Below are 18,960 nucleotides of genomic sequence, written 5' to 3'. Positions count from 1 at the left end.
TAGACGCAGATGGTGACTTTTTTCTGCAGCAAATTCACAGCTTCAGTGAAGCTGCTTCCAAGATTTCACATATTTCCAATCCACAATTCCCACAGGACGCCGGCAGCCCACCTAAACCGAGAATTTAACCGGAGCCAAGGCTTCTGTGAGCGAGCCAGGCAGGCCCTTCGGTCCTTCACTATGCAAACATTGTTTGACTTAATCCACCCTAATGATGCAAATTTATGCTGTTAATTATTTCCAGCTGAATCGTATCCTGGTTTAACATCTGCAGATATGACAGCAGACTCTGGGAAGAATTCAAAGAGAGCGGGACATTATTCAGGATTACTCCTTTTATTTAGTCTTTTCGTTTACATCACGTCATTCACTTGAATTAGCATTTTCCATTTTGCAATATGTCTAATCTGAGTGCAGATTTTGCATTATATCGAAGCTTTTTTATATTTCAAGTAAAGCTCCTTAATTTATTTTTTCTCAAGAAGCTCACACCCGTTTGCACTGATTTCTCACACAAACTGCTGACGTGTGACTGTAGCAGACTATTGGGTTTCATATCAACTAGAAGACATTGATGCATCCAGGATGTTTGTTCTTATGTAGACGTCACATTTCTTCTGCTGAATAGGGAAACAAAGTCAAACAGAAAACATTTGACAGCACTAAACCCCCAACAGAAAACATAAATACGAATTTTAGGTGAGAAAAAAAAAAAAAAGGATAAATAATGTTTTTGTCCACCTCTTTTGTACATCTGTCTGACAACAAACCTGTAAAAATACCTTCTGGAACATACGACATAAATGTTTTACATCGGTAGTTCATGCAGAAAAAGATATATGTGAAATCCCCCTAAAAAGCAACAAATGTGCGCAAAATATGATGCAAATATGCAAAAATTGCGCAAAATTTATATAATAATTGTGTATAAACTACATAAAATATGCATAAACTGCGTAATTCACATGAAGCCGAAACCCTCGACAGATGTATGACGAATGCAAGAAACACTTATGAATTACACATGAATGTATCGTGAAAGACCAAATTTTTGGGGAAATTGCACAAAATATCGCGACTGTGTGACACGGTCTCAACTTTAAGGCACAGTTGGATCCTGATGTTAATTTTACCTTCTTATATTGATGCACATTTTCTTCACTCACCGTCATTACACATAAAAGTCCAGCATTTATTGCGTTTTCACTCCCGTGTTAAAACCTCCTTTTTCCACATTAATGACACGACTGCTCCTCTTCCCAGTCCTCTTCCAGGAGATCCATCATCTTGCGTCACTTTGACTAGATTTGCTTCCAGCCCTCTCTGCCCTTGTCTGAAAGGTGATGTTGAGCTCAAGCCAAAGACGCGGCTCAGCTGCTGCAGTGCATTTCTCAAGCCAGTGATTCTCCAGATGGCTGGTATCTTTACCGTTCGGCTCCTTTGTCCCACGCAGCGACAGCTCGGCTGAGCTTCAGCGAGCTGCAGCGGACCCTCCCTGCCAGGGCACCATTAATGGGTCTTAATTAGAAACACATGATCAGGACAATACAGATGGCATGCTCATCCACAGAATGGAGATAACAAGGCTCATCGTCATAGTTTCTGCGCAAAGTTCACCGCAGGCTAAAATCAAAAACTGCTTCTTCTTTTTTTTTTCAGAAACAAAAGCAGCAGATAGTTCTGAGTTCAAACTGCTGCAGTGCTTGGTCAGTCAAACAGAACAATTATGTGACGTCTTCCTGTCATCTGTGCAAGAACACCGGGCTCCTGTGTCTGCCAGGCAGATATGCAACATGCTCTCGTTGGTTATGTAACAACACATGAAGTCCATGGCAGCAGAAAGAACATGGAGGAGGAGGCACAGAGGGAGAGCCAGCACAAAGCCAAAGGGAGACTCTTTGTTAAACCTGACTGTGCAAACATTGCTGCTCCTTACCGATAAACGCACAAGGTGACATTTTAATTCATTGATTATGCGCCAGCAACAAGTGCACGAAAGCCAGTTTGTTGTGAGGAAACTCTGTGGGATTCCCCATTTCCAGGTGGAAAACTGAGCAGCTTTAAATACAGCCCCCAAAACAGCTTTTATCCTCCAGCTTGGTGGTCAAAGTACATTATGATCCATGTTCAAAGAAAATAAAAATTTAGTTGGATCAGAAACTGAACACTTGAAAGGCTTCTTTGCTGAACTTAAGGAGGAATCAAGTTCAGAATTGGGTTATCAATGTAATAAAAGTAACACTACTCCAAAATGTTGAATATTTGATTTAATTTACAAGTAATCACCCAACGATTGCTTAAACAAGAGTAAAAACGTAAAAGGTGAAATGACTTTTCAAGTGTTTTTGACTGATATTTGCAACAACTGAAATAAGTTTAACTGGTGAAAATTTAAAGCTTTTTATGTCTCTCTGTCATCAAGAAGAATTCTGATGTCCATAATAAATGTTCAAATAGTAAAAATAGACTTAATTTTAAAACTAAACCTGGGTAAAAAAGCAATTTTTTGACAATTTCCTCAAGTAAATTTAACTTGACCTTTCTTTGGTTGTCAGCAATTGTCTCCTTGTGGTTTTCAATGGATCTTGTGTAAAATATGAAATATGAGTTTATATGCTGCAGTTCCTCAATTGGCCACAAAAGGTGGGTTTTAGATAAGGCTTTCCATTGACTTCAATGTCAATGCACCATCTGGTGTCAGAAATGGTTCATTGTTTGGTTTTGCTTTTTCATTTAGGGGAACTGTTTGAAGGTTTATCATTATTATTTTTTAAATCAGTTGTTTTACTTTTACGTACTGAAATTTGCACATGTTAAGGGTGAGTATTTGTTTCATTGGCAGGTAGATTGATCCCTGGGTAGACTCAACAATTAAAGCATTTGACTCTGTTAATCATCCTTGTCTTGTTGACAGGCTTTGTGATATATTAGTGTCTCTGAAATCTCACTGTTATGGTTCTCAAACTATCTCAGTTAAAGAAAGCAATGCATTAAAACAGAATAATTTCTTTCTCAGCCACTTACCACTGGCGTGCTACAGGGTTCTATCATTGGACACACTCTTTTCTCCAAATATATCAACAACAGGTGATTCTGTAAACTCATCTCTGTGCTGACAACACAGTTCTTTACTCCATCTGCCCCTCCCTGAACTTAGTGAGAAAACAGCTTCAACATAGTTTTAATGGAATCCACCTTTACCTCTCCAGACTGGGTCTAAAGTTGAATGCAACAAAGACAAAATCATGTGGTTTGGTGAGAAAGGACATCCACCATCAAATACCCCCACTATCTCCATGATTGATCAGACACCTCTAGAACAAGTTACTGAGTACACATATCTTGGAATCTGGCTAGACAATACTTTATCCTTCTTAACCCACATTGGCCATTTGCAGTCGAAGGTTAAATCAACAATTGGCGTTCTCTACAGCATGCGCCTTTACCTTCTCAGCAAGACGAACTTTGGTTCAAACAACTATACTTCCTATTCTTGATCATGGTGATGTTTTCTACACATCAACTTGTAATTATCTGCTACAAAAGTTGGAACCTCTCTTTCACTCTGCTATTTGATTTATGACAAATGCTCCATTTAAAACTCACCACTATGCATCAGTGAATTGGACTTCATTATTCACATGTCAAAAATAAATTGGCTACTGTTAATTTTCAAAACTCTTTCTCCACCTTATCAGAGCCAGCTTTTGCATCCCCCGTGTCCAATACCTGCCCTGCTAAACTTATCTTGTTAATATTCCCACAATCAAACTCTTTTCTTGGTTCCCTGTATTTTAAATCTGCTGGAGCCAGAGACTGGAATGACTTAGAAAAAACTCTCAGATTTGACACTTTTGTTTCACAAGCAGATTTTAAAACCAATCGTAACCCTTGTGCACTTTAGGCACTTTAACGTTGGGAGTTGGGTCATTTAGACCCACTAGACAGTGCTCTGAACCTTTTTTCTTCAATGATTTGTCATCTTCACTGGTGTCCATGGATTACATGAAATCTTTCCACCTTTATCCACCTTTGTCATGGTAAGGAGAACACGTCAATGTAAGGGGGGGGGGTCATCTAAGATAGCACAAGGGTTAATGACCATTTGAAAGATCAATGCTGCTGTCACACAGTGCAATGATTTTAGGATTTTATAGTTTTCAATTGTGTTTTTTTTTCCAATTATAATTATTTATTTCTTGTTCTTGTAACCTCTTTCCTTCCTTTTTAAAAAGTTATTTTCTTTTGCAATAATAATGTTGTTCTTAATCTGTCCTGCCTGGAAAAATAAAGGATAAATAAAAATAAAACTGATTTAAACCTTGGTTTAAATATTTTAGCTTAAAATTTGAGTTTTCAAGATGGGATTCAATGGAGATGGGCTTCTTTCTGCAATCTGGTTTCAGTGGTTAAATTCAATTTGGTATCTCCTGGTTTCCGAACAGATGGTAGGGGCTTGGTCCCATCAATCAAACAGTTTTAGTGAGTGAATTCACAGTGAACAACTTTGATTTCTGCACAGCAGTAACAAAGACTCAACATGAAGAGAACAAATTGTGGTTTTTATTACACTTTGTCTCCAATTGACTGTCTGATTTCTCTGAAGTAATTTCTTATTGGAGATGAAAATAGCAATGAATATATCAGATAGTTGTTTTGTGATGAAAACACTGATCACTACAAAAATCAAGGGGAATTACAGCTAAATTACTTATTGTTCTCTAATGCAACAATTACAGACATTTTCGGTTCACGTAGACATAAATTGGCAGCTGCAGGCCATTGTTTGAGTTTCAGAACAAACTTAAAAAAAAAAAAAGAGACTTGTGGTGTTCGCCTCCACCTTAGCTGGATGAGACTGTTTAAGAGTTTTGATAGATTGAATCTAAAAAAGGAAGATGGAAGACAGGTGAAGATCTCCTTTACAGCCCCTCAGTCACATTTTTCCTTCCTATATCCCATCCACACACCTCCCAGCATACAGGATCACCTCAGTACTTGTTTTCTTTGCAGGCTCAATAAATCGTAGGGTATAAAATCTGTCCCCTCCCATCCAGACTATGCCCAAGTTGTGCCAGAAGCCATTTGATTTCCAGCCTTGTGCACACATGCATCAACAGTTTATAGGGGGCTTAATTAAGAGTTGTAAAAGTGACTTACACCAATTGTTTGGAACACAGGAACCTTCATCATTTCAATAATTCTGAAGTTTTGATCCTTTCTTCTTTTTGCAGCAGATCGTTGCCGCTATGGAAAAAAGTATCGTTTGAACTATAAGACTGAGGTCTTCTAAAAGACTACTGACCTTTTTTTCTTTTTTAACACAGGTACTGTTAGCATACATTATTGTTTTTTATTTATTTATTTATTTTTAATACAGTGGTACATATGATCCGTGGTTATGCTCTGGTTATGCTCTAAAAATAAAATGAAATAAAAAAATGTTCTCAATTATTATAAACATTTTAAGGCTCAGTACACACATTTCTTAGACATTTTTTACACAGCTCTCTGTACAGCAGACACGCTACGGGAACTTTGACAACGCTCTACAGCCAATCAAGACGGAAAACACAATATGTTGATAAAAAAAATAAATCAGCAAAACCGGGAAAGGTGAACAGCAATATAGCGAGAGAACAGTATCAATCATAGTATTGATCGATACCAAGGTGAAGTATTGAGTGATTAGATTGATACTCATCACTCCAGTCTCGCGAGAGCCCAGGGAACCCGAGTCTATCTGGCGGTCATCCGCGATTCATAGAACTGTACATGACATTTGTTTTCTCTTCTTCTAGTTTAGCAGCTTTTGAGTTTCACATCCAGTCACAGCCCCTCCAGGTTGGTAGTGATCCAGATGTTTCTTTCTAGAATAAAACATTCCAAAAATGTGAACAAAATATCCAAGCTAACTCAGATATTGAGAATAAAATAGATTTATCTCAAGTTCCATTATGAACTTTGCTCAGTAAAACTTTGTCAGGTCAAAAAAATCTCACTGCAAAGTCAAGGTGTTGAAAATGTGTGGCCTCAGGGACTAAACCTGAGGAGAAGCAAACGACAGCCATTCAAAAAAAAAAAAAAAAACGCCTGCACACCCTAACAAATTAGTTTTTTAAATCATTTTTAGTACGACTTAAAGAGAGGAAAATTACATTAATAAGGCCATTAAGTTAAATGTGGTCATTAACCTGTCCTGGAGTATAGATTATTAAGATTTATTGATCTGTTCCTCCAATCTGAGAAACGGATTTACAACATATTTTTGCTTTAGAAACTGATAAATTTTCTTTGTAAAATATACACAATTGAAAATATAACATTTGTTTACTTTTTCCAGCTGCAATGCTAATTTTTTTCCAGCATTTTGTTCAAACTCTGATATGCAGCTGTACTGGTTGCCATAGGAAACAACAAGCATGGAGAAGTGGAGAATCTGATAAATGCAGAGAGAACTTGAACCTTTTTATCCACTTCAACTTCCTGCAGCTTCAAGCCAAACTTCTAATATCTCATTTAGCATGCAGGCATCAGCAGCGGTGTGATGCAGCAGCGTGATGCAGCCGGGCGTGTGCAGGCTGAAAATAGCTGCTCCACACATCCTGTCACTAATTGGTTGGTTAAAAAATGTTTTCTGGAGGATTGTGTCTCTGCCTCCTGTCGTCTCTGTTTCGCACTGCGGGCTTTTTTGGAGCGAGCGCTCAGGAAGCCTATGATTATGATCTGAGCCTCTCCTGTCTGCAGCGTCTGTGGACTTAGTGGCAGCCCCGAAAGCAAACAAGTGGTTGGTGTGAGTGTGCAACAGAACTCTGCCAGCTCTGTCAGCTGTTTTAGAAGCAGCTCCGCTGCACCTGCACATTGTGTTTTAATTGATTTCCAGCTTTGACAGCTGCCGTGGAGCCATCATTTATCTTTTGTTCCATTTCATATTTTTTTCCAGAGTTGGAATGCACTTACATCAGGCTTTAAATAGTTGGAGAGCAACAACCACTGAATATTACCCCCCACACACGTGCATAGAAAAGAGGTTGCCCAGCACAAAGCTGGACGTTCTCGTTTCTGCTGAGAAAGCCTATTTAGGCCCAGTTTCATCATCACCCCTTTGCTAGTTTCTTCAGAAAAGAAGCAAGACTTAGCAGTTAAAGTTTGATGAAAAACCTGACTTGTAACATATCTTTTTGTCCATAAGGGAATGCATCAGAAGGGAGCTTGTGGCCTGCCCTCTACAGTTTCTATGTCACAAATACAATCTTTTTTTGATTTCAGATAATCGTTTCATTGCATTTTTCATTTATTCCTGTTTCACAACAACTCAAACAAAGAAGTACTCCGAAATGCAACTTTAAGCTTATTTTTCATATTTTCTCAATTATCAGGAAAAATTCCACAAGAATGTGTTAAAAACACCAAAGACACAATTTTATTGAAGTGGGTCTTTTAAAAAAACAGAGATGAAAGAATGAAATACAGTAAAGACTTAGCACGCTCTCCTTCACCCTGAGTTTTTACTTTATCACACTTAAAGAAAACAAAAAACCTTTTTGTTTTTATTGTTTTTATTTCAGTGCCTTGATGTTTATTGAGACATACCAATAATGCAACATACACCCAGTAGAGGGCGCTGTAAAAGTTGTGTCTGTATTGGCAGCTTCGCTTGTTTTACAGATACCCATCTTATTTGTGGCTGATTACTCTTGTGATTTCAGTTTTTAACTCACTGAATGTACCCGATCCAAGTAACCAACAGAAAGTGGTGCAGAGTGGTTGAATATAAGCAATTTGGTAAATGTTGAGGACCAGGAGTAGCCCTACATAAGCCTTGAAAAAAGAGATAAACCAAGTGTATAAAGGGACTTACTGGTTTGCATTTTTGTAGTTTTCCCCATAAACTAAAATCTGTATCTAAATTTAAAGTACTAAATGTTGAAGTTCTTCAAATGGTAGTTGGAGGCTGGTTTGAGAAGGGTACAATTTCCTACTTAATTCTAGATTAAGTATACATATATGTATACTGCCAGGTTTAAAAAAAAACAGTATTTAATGCTTTATTTTGTAATCATGACAATTGAACATTTATTTTTAATTTTCTTTCTTGGTTCATACAAGCTTTTTGTGTAATTGACTGATTGGTGGACCCAAAGAAATGTTTTACTTTGGACCATTTAATCAGCCATACTTGGTACTTTGTTAGATTTCAAACTACAGTCAAGTTGGGGTTCATTCCTGGTCTTCAGAACCCTGAAGATAACATCAGTGATTGTCAGTTTAGTTAATCGTACCTCTGTAGTTTTTCCGTGTTGTCATCTTTGCTCTACAATGGCCTGATATGAAGTAACAGAAAATCTGCTGTTCTGATACTGGCCAAATCTCCAGTTTGACTACAGTTTCAATCTTAGATAGAGATGGTGATGAGGTTCATAAAGCTTCACTTTAACCCTTGTGCTGCCTTAGATGACCCCACCTTTGCATTGACGTGTTCTCCCTACCATGACAAAGGTGGATAAAGGTGGAAAGATTTCATGTAATCCATGGACACCAGTGAGGATCACAAATCATTGAAGAAAAAAGGTTTAGCGCACTGTCTAGTGGGTCTAGATGACCCAACTCCCAATGTTAAAGTGCCTAGGATAGCACAAGGGTTAAGCACCTTTTTGTCATGTGTCATGAATGATACTGTAACCACAGAAGATAAAAAAAGCTTCAGAACCAGACTAAGTATGCAATTTGTCCCAACAGTCAATGTGCAGTGACGTATTAGACTGAGCAGCAGCTTCCAGGCTTGTTATAATGAGCATTAGCTGCAGCAAAGCTAGTTTAGGGCGAGCTGTCTTTACTTAATTTGACCCCATTTCCAGTTAAAACATAAATGTTCCACCAGGACTGTTAAAGAATCTGAGCTATTGGAGAAGATCCTCATGTCTTCTTAGTCACTCCATTCTCTGTAAACATGCCCAACATGCAAATCCTTTGAGAAACTGACACCGGAAATACTTGATTTCTTCATCATTTTAGCAGCAGAGCACATTTTAGGTGTTTCTAGAAAAAAAAACAAGCATACAAAGACAAATGTTTTCTATTTTTTTTTTTTTTTCAAATTCTGTATCAAATAATGTTGAGTTAAGGCTAATCAGACAAACCCATATATTTGGTAGTTCATATACTGATAGGTCATGATAGGGCCTAAACTGCAACAAATGTACCAAAATCTTCTTTAACTTTAACTAGTGTACATTTATGACATATTTTATATGTCAACCTGAATTTTCCCTGTAAGATACCCCACATTGTGCTGTGTTCAAGGCAAAAATAAATCCACAAATGCATGACTTTAAAGCTCCAGCTGCGACTGACTCCACTGTCGCCTCTCCAAGCTACTCTGCCGCTGCGTGGCAGTTGGCTGGACGAGTGCTTGATTTATTAAAGTGACTTGGAAACTGTGAAGCCTACATTGTGACAGCTCAGAGGTTTTAAAATTTAAGATGTCATTGAGCTGATGAATGGAGAGCAGGGAGGCTGTAGCTGCCCACTGGATTCGTATTTCACTGTCCAAAGTGATGAGTGCCTCTCGCCCAACACACCAGCTCATAGCCTACCGAAGGGAATCCTCAGAGATCAAAAGTATATTTTTTCAAGCTTAGGCATGTGGGAGCCTTTAATTGGACCTGAATCAATATTTAGATGCATAGTTGTGAATGTTAGAGAGTTATGAGGTGGAAGATTGATGTTCTGACAGAAGAGGAACACAAACCTACATGAGAAAATTAAAGGATTACAGTTTGATCAATTTTTAAACCAGTGATCTGAAGGCGTCAAAGATGGAAAATAAACAAAAACAAAAAAACTCAAAAGAAAAAGAAAAAATCATGTGAGAAGGGCACTATTGGTACGGGGCAGGGGGGGTTGACGGGTCGGGGTCTCCGCTGAGGCCATCGGCGGTTTCCCCGGCCGGTTGGCTGCCTCGGTCCCGTCGAGGCCTGACCAGAGCTCTTCTAGGGCCGGCGTTTGGGGGTGGGGGCCTGGGCTTGCTCCGGGGGGGGGCGGCGCTTTCTGGCTCCTCTCTCTCTGTGTGGGGGTGGTGGTGCTGGGCCTGGGGTGTCTGCGCCTCCGGGGGTGGGGCCCCGGGGCTGGGTGGGCCTGGCCCCCTTGCTGGGGGGGGGGGGGCGGGGGACAGCTGTTTGAACACCGGGGGACAGTCTATCATCTGTCCCCAACTTACCCCCTTCCTCATATAACCTCATAATAGGGTAAGGGGGTGGGGGGCTTAGCCTGCGATGAGCCTTGGGGGGGGGGTTTACTAGGCAGTGGCCCCCCTCCTGTGGTTGCCGTATGGAGTGGGCCCCCCCTCTTTCGGTTTTATTTGCACCTTAGACATGTAGGGCCCTTGGTAGGGGGGGTGCTTGGACATCACTGCCAGCAAGCAGTGGATGTCCTCCTAGCACCCTACCCGCCAATTTTAACCGCACCTTAGACATTTAGGGCCCCTTGGTGGGGAGGGTGAGGGGACGTCACTGTGAGTAATCAGGAGATGTCCCCTTAGTGCCCTACCCGCCAATTTTAACCGCACCCCCCTTAGTACACACACCCCTCCCCCCTCAATATATACATCCCAACATAAACACACACACATGCACACACACACCCTTTCAAACACACATACACGCACACACATTTTGCAAGGAAGGTGGGACCTGGGTCCGTCTGTCCCCTGCCTCTTCCCTGGTGGGGGGTACGGGCCCCTTTGCAGCGGCGGCCGTGTCCCCGGGGTGCCGGCTTCCTGGGCCCGGCGGTGCTCTCTCCGCGCGGTGGGGGGGTTCACATTACATCTGAGCCGGGGGTGTCTGGTCCCTGGGGGGTGGGTTCTGGTCCTTGCTCCTGAGTGTTGGGCCCCGCCAAATTTCCAACTGTGGCCGAGCCTGGTCGGGCCATATTTACAACACCCCTTGTGGGCCCTCTTTTTTCCCCGGGGTTCCCCCCTCCTGGGCGGGGGCGGCGGGCCCCTGCCTCGCTCCTCCCTGGACCAACCGTGGGCCGGGCGGGTGGCTGCCTGGAGTGCGGAGCGGGTCTCCCTTGGGGGGTCCTGGCTCGTACCTGGGGTTGGGGCGGGGGGATGCCCGGAACTCCTCGGTGGTGGTGGGGTGCTCGTTTGGGGCTGTGGGCGTCCTTCTCCGGTGGGGCCCTGCGTTGGGTTCTCCCGGCGCAGCGGGGGGGCTGCTCTCCTGGTTGGGCTGGGGCGGCGCTCTCTCTCCCTCCGTGCGTCCCTGGCCTCTGGGGGCCTTGCGGCGGCCCTGCTGGCCCTGGCCTCGTTGGCGGTCTTGGTCGCCCGGGCGGCGGTTGTTCCCTGCCGGTTCCCGTGTGGTGTTGGGGGGATTCCGGCTGCCGCTGCTGCTGCGGTGGGGGTCTTGGGGTGGGGATGGCTGGGCACTCTCCCTCCTTCTTTTCACGTTCCACCATCCATTTTAGAAGAACATAAACACTCACCTGAGCACTGGTGTTAACTCACCTTTGCACTAACAGTTTGCATGACTGAAATATTTCACACTAGTTGGTTTTAAGGCATAAGTATGCGTGTGAACACTATCTGTTTTGTGTACATGTCGACAGGTGGACATTTTTGCAGCTAGCAGGTGTGTTTATAACATTTGAGTGTGTTTGTGAACAGGCTCCGCCCCTTTTTTTTTTTTTTTTTTTTTTTTTTTTTTCTACATTTGAACCTTACCATAATGATTAAGAACCAGTAAACTTGTTGCTTTATGCTGCTTCATGGTCTTATCTCCATTCCCCTGCTATTATCACCCCCTACCCCCCCTCTCTCTAACGTCCCTCTCTCTTCTTCCCCTCTTTCCTTTTCCGTCCGGTCCAACACCAAAGATTTTCAGACATGATTGAAATTAATAAAGTTTGGCCTCAATTACAAAAGGGGTTTATTCAGACATACCTTTGGTTTGTCTGAAGATTAATAAACCCTCTTGTTAAAGTAAAATATGTCCAACACAAGAGGCCCTCAGCTCTCATCTGTCTGCCCAGCTGTTGGACAGGACAAGTTAAAAAAAAAAAAAAAAAAAAGACAGCTGTGAATCATGATGAACCTGGAACTGGAGTAACTGACAAAGGGAGACTCAATCAAAAACAACATAAAACCTAACTAAACCACATAATCCTCACAACAATTGATCTTAGAGTACAACCTCAAGATCCGAACAGTTCTGATGTCACAACAACATGGTTCATGATTAGCCAGTCTTTCCTGTGAACTTTTTCAAAAAGAAAAGTATGAAAACTAATTTAAAAGAAAAAAAAAACTGTGTCTGCCCTCTGAACTGGAGCAGATAGTTGACTCCAGCAGAAAGTTGGCTGATAGCTGACAACTCTGACCTGCATTTGAGTTTTTGAATTCTGGAAAGCTGCAGACTTTCACAGAATTTGGTTTGGAACGAATGGAACGATGACTTTGTTGTGACGTGTGAGGAGTGGCATTTTGAATTCTGTTTAGGTTTTAGCAGACAGCCAGGCCTGGCACCAGAGGGCAGGTCATCCCCAAATCAGGCCCCCCAGGACAGACGGCGGTAGCATATTGTTTCAGTTTCACAATCTTTATTATTATACCGTAAAGCTACTAATAACAGACATTAGAACATGTCAACAAAAAAAAAAAAGTGTGCACGGAATGCCCAAGTGTGGCCAGTTAACCAAAATCCCAAAAGACTCTAGTTATATGAATATACATTCATATTTAGTTTTCAACTGAAAATAAACAAACAACCAAAAAAAACAAAAACACAATCAGTTCAATGCAGTGCATCTGCTGTCCATCCTCCAAAAATGTTCATACGTCCGGTTCCAAGAAGTTCAGTGCAAGCAAAGTTCATAGCGTAAATCCATTACATCCACATATGGGGGTGTAGATGTAAATCCCTCCTACCAGTTCAATGTTGCCACAATGTCAGCTTGGGATGACCTGAAATCAAGGCCAAACAGCATCCATCCTCTGTGGAACCTGGCCAGTTCCCACATTATATCTTCGCATAGCGCTTCTCGTCACCCGCCTGCGTCTCATGCATGCAGTGACAGCTCTCTTTGTCTAACTTCCGTCAACAGAACTGATTGCGCATGCCCTTTATAAAGCCTATGGCCCACGATAATCGTACAAAGTCTAGCGAGAGCTTTACATCTTTACATCATTGCAGTGGATGGGGTGAAGCTGCAAAGCATGTCAGGGTTACACAAGCACTAATGAAACTGCTTCAGCCTCAGCAAGGCAAGTGCAGGCAAGCAAAGTGGTGACAAGCATATCAGTTCCACCTTCTCTGCTCTGTTGTTTCAGGGTGTTCACCGCTGTGCGTCAGCAGCCGCACTTGCATTCATTTGGATCCAGATGACCTTGGAGTTGATAAACCCAAGCAAGTGGGCCTCAAAAATTATTAATTGCGGCATTTCCCTGGAAATAGATACAGATTCTTTTATTAATTTTCCCCAAATAGTTCTTCTTTTGAATGTTGAGTAAAACGTGTTGCTCCATACTGTTTCCCATGCTTACAATACATCTCAATTGTATTTAAATTCAGTGATGTTTCTGGAAATCTCTTTTTTTCTGTCTTTCTTTTCAATCAACATTTAGGGTGTGAAAAAGGTTTGAGTTTCTGTTGTGTGAGAGTTTAAATAAATGTATTTAAAAATATTACAAAAAAAGTACAACTTTGCCCCCTTCAACATAAACAACCGCCACCCCAGCTAAACTGGATCTGTAAACTGCCAGTGAAGAGTAGATACAAAAACTATTTCAAGATTGCTTACAGTAAAACTGGATTCCAACACAGAAAGTTGATGACAGAAAGTTAAATCCAGAGTCCAAATATGTAGCTTCAGTACACTTGTGGCTTACATATAAAGATAAATTAAATGTGCCAACAAATGTGAGTTTGAAAGGATTAAACGTTGAAATGTCATGTGCGTCATGTAATCAACATAAATATTTACATAAAAGCATTCTTCTTTCTCCCATTTTTCGCTCGAGAGCCTATCTCACCTGGACCAATTCTCCAGAAAAAGCTTGGTGTGAAAATGGTTTTATCGACTGAAAAATACTCCTGCTGACAAAGATAGACGTTCAACTGCAAAAAGATTTGCTGTAACAAAAGGTACACAGCAGGAGCATTAGCCTCTGTTTGGTCCACAGTCTCACCTTGCTGCAAGGAAATAACAAAGCACAGAGGCAGCAACTCGTAAAAGAGCCGCTTGTACTCCATAAATCAATACAGTGTTGGGGAAAAAGCACAGGGGTTATTAATTGCTTGCCCGAGCACCAGTAAATGTAATTAGTGCATTGAAATTGGGCCACTGGCTCCATGCTGCACACCTGCAGAGCTATACATCACTGGCTGGATTCATCGAAGGTTACTTGGGTTTAGTGTCCACTGTTTAATTTTAGATTTGACTTAGTTTTGCGTATCTCGGTCCTGTGGAGTCTTTCGTTTTAACCTACCTCTGAATGAGTTTCTATGTGTGTGTGATTGGCCGCTTGTTGAATAGGATAGCAGTTTAGTTCGGAGGGCCGATTTCCTGGAGTCACTAATTCTGCTTTAATGATTGTTGCCAAATTTGAAATGTGCTTGCATTAGTAGAAAGCTTAAACAATGAAATGCTGAATAGATCATTTTAAGAACCAAATTGCCCCAAACTTCCCAGATTTTAACCATTGCTGCTTTCAATAGAATATATTTTTCCATTTAACAGCAGGGATCTTTGATTCAGATTCATATTTTCTACTTTTTCATACCCTTCACACTCAGAGAATATCTACTTCTGAGTAAATGGGCTGTTTCAACTCAAACTTGTGTTTCTGCATTCAAAGTCACAGCTGATTGTGTGATTGTCTTGCTCTCCACTTTGAACTCTTATCCTCCAGTCAAGCTTTCTTTGTAAGACTTCTACTCTTTTGATTCTCACTTCTCACTGTTGTATATCTCAGATAAAACTCTGCCAAAAAAGGCCTATCTAGCAGAATCTCAGATTCACAGTATGATGCAGATGACACATTGTTCTTCTTGCTGCACTAGTTTTGATCACTGAAGAAATGGCTTTAACCTAAAAACGCCTTATAGGTTTTATTTAGGAAGGACAGACTTACATAAGGCAACCTGAACCACGCAGATATATTTTTTATTTTTATTTTTTTAATCAAGCATGACTTCTTGGGATTGTCCATTCTCTGTTTTGTGCTAAAGTACCATTAATCCAAGTGTTTCAAGGTCAGCTTGCAGGGATTGATTCCAATACAGTTCAGTGTAATCTGGCACAGTAAATTTCTGAAGGGATTTCTGAGCATGCCAGGGTGGGATTCTCCGTTATTGTGAGTAATTTCTCAGTTTATAATTTTGCCCAAAGTAAAATTGTACATGGCATCAAAAGACTTTGATTGAGTCATTTATATTTAATGTATGTGGGCCCTAAATGTTACATGTCTACAGATTGAGCAATTTACTGCTGCTTTTAGGATATAGTTTAAGGTTTTACCATTTTTTTTTATGTTCTGAAGATTTGGTGCCAAGATACCTTTTAGATTGTTGATGGCCTCACACCTCTGCCAGAAAACGGAGCCCAACCAACCAGCTGCTCCTTGCAGTCTGTAGGTCCATATTCCATCAGGATCGACAGAGCCACAGTCCCTACAAGCTGTGAAAAACCCTTTTCTTTAATATAAAATAAAATAAAAAAATATGTATTCAAATACATTTCTTTTTGAGATATTACACTCCAATTACACATGATATCCTGGTTGGATGATAGTGTGATTTGTAGCGAGAGCAGGGAACAGGTGGAGGAGAAGCTTGAGAGGTGGAGGTTTGCGCTGGAAAGGAGAGGAATGAAGGTTGGCCACAGCAATACAGAGTACGTGCATTTGACAGGGACCCAAGTGGACGAGTCAGGAAACACAACCAGAAGTAATCCATATATAAGGCGCTCCTGATTATAGGGCCCACTGTCTTTTTCTGAAAAGAAAATAAAGGCTATTTAAGTGCCACTTGTGGTGCTGAAAATATGGCTGTGCATAGACACAGTCAGTGACTTCTTAACTTACAAGAAAACACCTTTTGCTAAAGAGAAGTCATACAAGCCAAAGAAAAATGGGAGGAACTCAGCTTTCCTTCTGTCCTTAATCTAGATTGCCTATCTTTGTATGACATTTTGCTTTAATCTCATCACTTTCAGACCAACACCCTCAGTTCTGACCACTTTCGCGAACATCAGATCCAGAGGGATTCCAATCCGATTCAATGATCCAACAAACACTCACAGATCATGCATCTTCTGCTCTGTTCTCCCTGCAGTTGTACAGCTCACTAGACTTTGGAAGGAAGTGGCAGCTCATCCACGAACAAGTCACCCCAAACAGGTTTTACTGGTGAGTCGCCTCTTTTCACATCTTTACTGGAGAGCAGATAGAGCTCCTGTCGTGGGGCACTGCTTAGAAAGTCATGTCTGTGTCTCTGATGGGCCCTGCCTCTGAGCAGCGATGCCGCTGAAATCTTGGACATATCATTCCACAATCAAAAACTTCTTCACTTTGCATGCAAGCCTCTGAGGGCACACTCCACTCCACTGCACCCTCCTGCTCATATCAGGCACATAAATACTTTTTTTTTTTTTACATCAGCAGTTGGGTAGGGAGGGGGGAGTTTCTGATTGCATGCAAACTTGGAAGAGTCATGACTAATAATGGATCCGGGACGTTGCTGTCGCTTCTCATCCACTCACCTCTACAGCTCACTCCCCGGTAGTGTACTCCCTCTGTAGAAAGTGCAAACTCATCACAAATATAGGGCGGGATCTCTTTTCCAGCTCACTGCTCCCCCTCAGTAGGGTGATGGGGGGTGGGAGGGTACTTGGGATTGCCGTGGGCCATAATCCTCCTGCCGTGCATGAATCTGGAGCTCCTTCCAAGCGATTCTGTAGTAACCTGAAACAGTGCACACAACCCTTTGCTGTCCTTGCCCCTCGTGAGCAAAGCCGTTTAAAGGACAGCAGCACTGCAACCACCTCCAGGCAAGAGTGCAGTTGGCCGTGTCCATGCAGCAACTTCATCATCCTGAAGGGATTTGAACCACTGCCACAACGGGAGTAAGAGCTAATCCAACAGCATCAAAATAACCAACGAAGCCAGGTCCTGTCTAGAGATGCAAATAAAGGATGAACAGAAGAACGAAAGCAAGAACATTTAGGGTACACAAGGGGCACTGTGGTTTTTGGTTACAGTAAAAATGAACATGTAAAAGGAAGTTTTAACCATTTTTTGCTTTAAATGTGATTAAATAGTTTCCATGCAAAGACAACCAAGCATTGACAGCATTTGTTTTTCTGTAAAATGATCTTCCTCAACACCTTAGAGGTGCTTAGACCGTTGCAGACTTTAAAGACCTGTTCCGATAAAAACTGTGTTTCTGGCACTTTGACATTAGGGGTGGGCATATCGATCTGAGTATTGATAGTATTTATACCAAGGTGAAGTTTTGAGATTGATATTTTTGTCACATTATGTCTTTAATTTTTACAGTAACGAGCTTAAATTTACTTATGGAGTTCCTCCGAGCGTGGTGTCTGTACAGTGTTGCCACATTGGGCAAAGAAAGAATGCTCAATTTGAGCAAAAACCTGTCTAATTTGAACAGAAAACTGCCCAATCTGGCCCCCCACTCTGTTTGTGCAAACAGTGCACACACAACCCCGTGTTGCTGGGCCCCCCCCTCACCTACTTCATCGGAGAGTGGACAAAGTAATTGAAGAGCCACATATTTGCACGTAATGGCAGGATTTTTTATTTTTTTTTGCGTGTCCTGTCCAAAATCTAAAAAACAGATGAGAGCTGAAGGTCTCATTTGTTGAACATATTTTACTGTTACAACAGGGTTTATGAATCTATTGAAACACAAGGTGCATAGTTGAATAAACTCCTTTCGTAATTTACATTAAACTTTATGTATATTATTTCTATATATAACCGATTTTTGCTGGACCGGACGGAAAAGTAGAGGAGGGAAGATGAGAGGGAGATGTTGGGGGGGATTATAGAAAGGGGTGGTTAAATCGTAAACCATCATAAAGCAACAAGTTGCTGGAAGATCACAATCAGTACTGTCAAGTGTAGTGTAGAACAAATCTAAAAGGGGCGGGGCCTGTTCATACACACAGTCATGTTACAAACACACCTGTTTGCTCCAAATATCTTCACATATAAACATGTCAAAATGTACATGATATAACTACCATTCACACACACATACTTATGCATTCAACTTACTAGTGTGAAACATTTCCTTCAGTAGCGCAAACTATTTGTGCAAAGGTGAGATAGCACCTGTGTTTGAGTGAGTGTCTATGTTCTCCTGGGGTGGATGCGGGAATGTAAAAAAAAAAGAGGAAGAGTGCCCAGTCATCCCCACAGGAAACTCCCACAGAGAGATCAGTGGTATCCAGGACACCCAAGTCACGCATGGTAAAGCCGGAAAACCACCTGCCAGGCAATCATGTCTGCCACCCAGGCCAGGGCCAGCAGGACCACCACAATGCCAGTGAGCAAGGAGGCACAGGTGAACAGAGTGCAAGCTCCAGTTCAATCAGAAGAGAAAAGCACCCCCTGATGAACAGCCCACCACCCAGGGGTTCTGAGCAACCCCCCACCCCAACCCCAGGCACGAGCCAGGGTCCTCCAAGGGAGATCCGCCACGCTTCAAACAGCCACCCACCCAGCCAGCCCACGGGAGTTCCAGAAGAGAAAAAGGAAGGGGCCTCCCAATCTTTCCCTGGAGGATGCACAAGAGAAGTGGGGGTCCCCAAGGGGTGTTATAAACATGGCCCCACCAGGCTCACCTATTGTTGGAATTTTGGAGAAGGCCAGTGCTCAAAGACCAGAACCCGCGCCACAGCGACACGGATACCCCATGATCCCTGGCTCATGGTCCTGCC

At 41.9% G+C, this 18,960-nt stretch overlaps 1 protein-coding gene across 1 annotated transcript in view; it reads left to right on the top strand.

The window, feature by feature from the left end:
* LOC101164279 (VPS10 domain-containing receptor SorCS3) overlaps nucleotides 1-18,960 on the top strand; it is a 262,968-nt gene that overhangs the window by 174,532 nt on the left and 69,476 nt on the right. Inside the window, exon 5 of the mRNA XM_023954909.1 lies at nucleotides 16,329-16,402. Coding sequence (XP_023810677.1) covers nucleotides 16,329-16,402 — 74 coding nt within the window. The remainder of the gene's footprint in view (nucleotides 1-16,328; nucleotides 16,403-18,960) is intronic.

The sequence above is a fragment of the Oryzias latipes genome, chromosome 1 (genome assembly GCF_002234675.1).
Source record: "Oryzias latipes chromosome 1, ASM223467v1".
Lineage (NCBI taxonomy): Eukaryota > Metazoa > Chordata > Actinopteri > Beloniformes > Adrianichthyidae > Oryzias > Oryzias latipes.
This window is presented reverse-complemented; position numbering and strand designations above follow the sequence as displayed.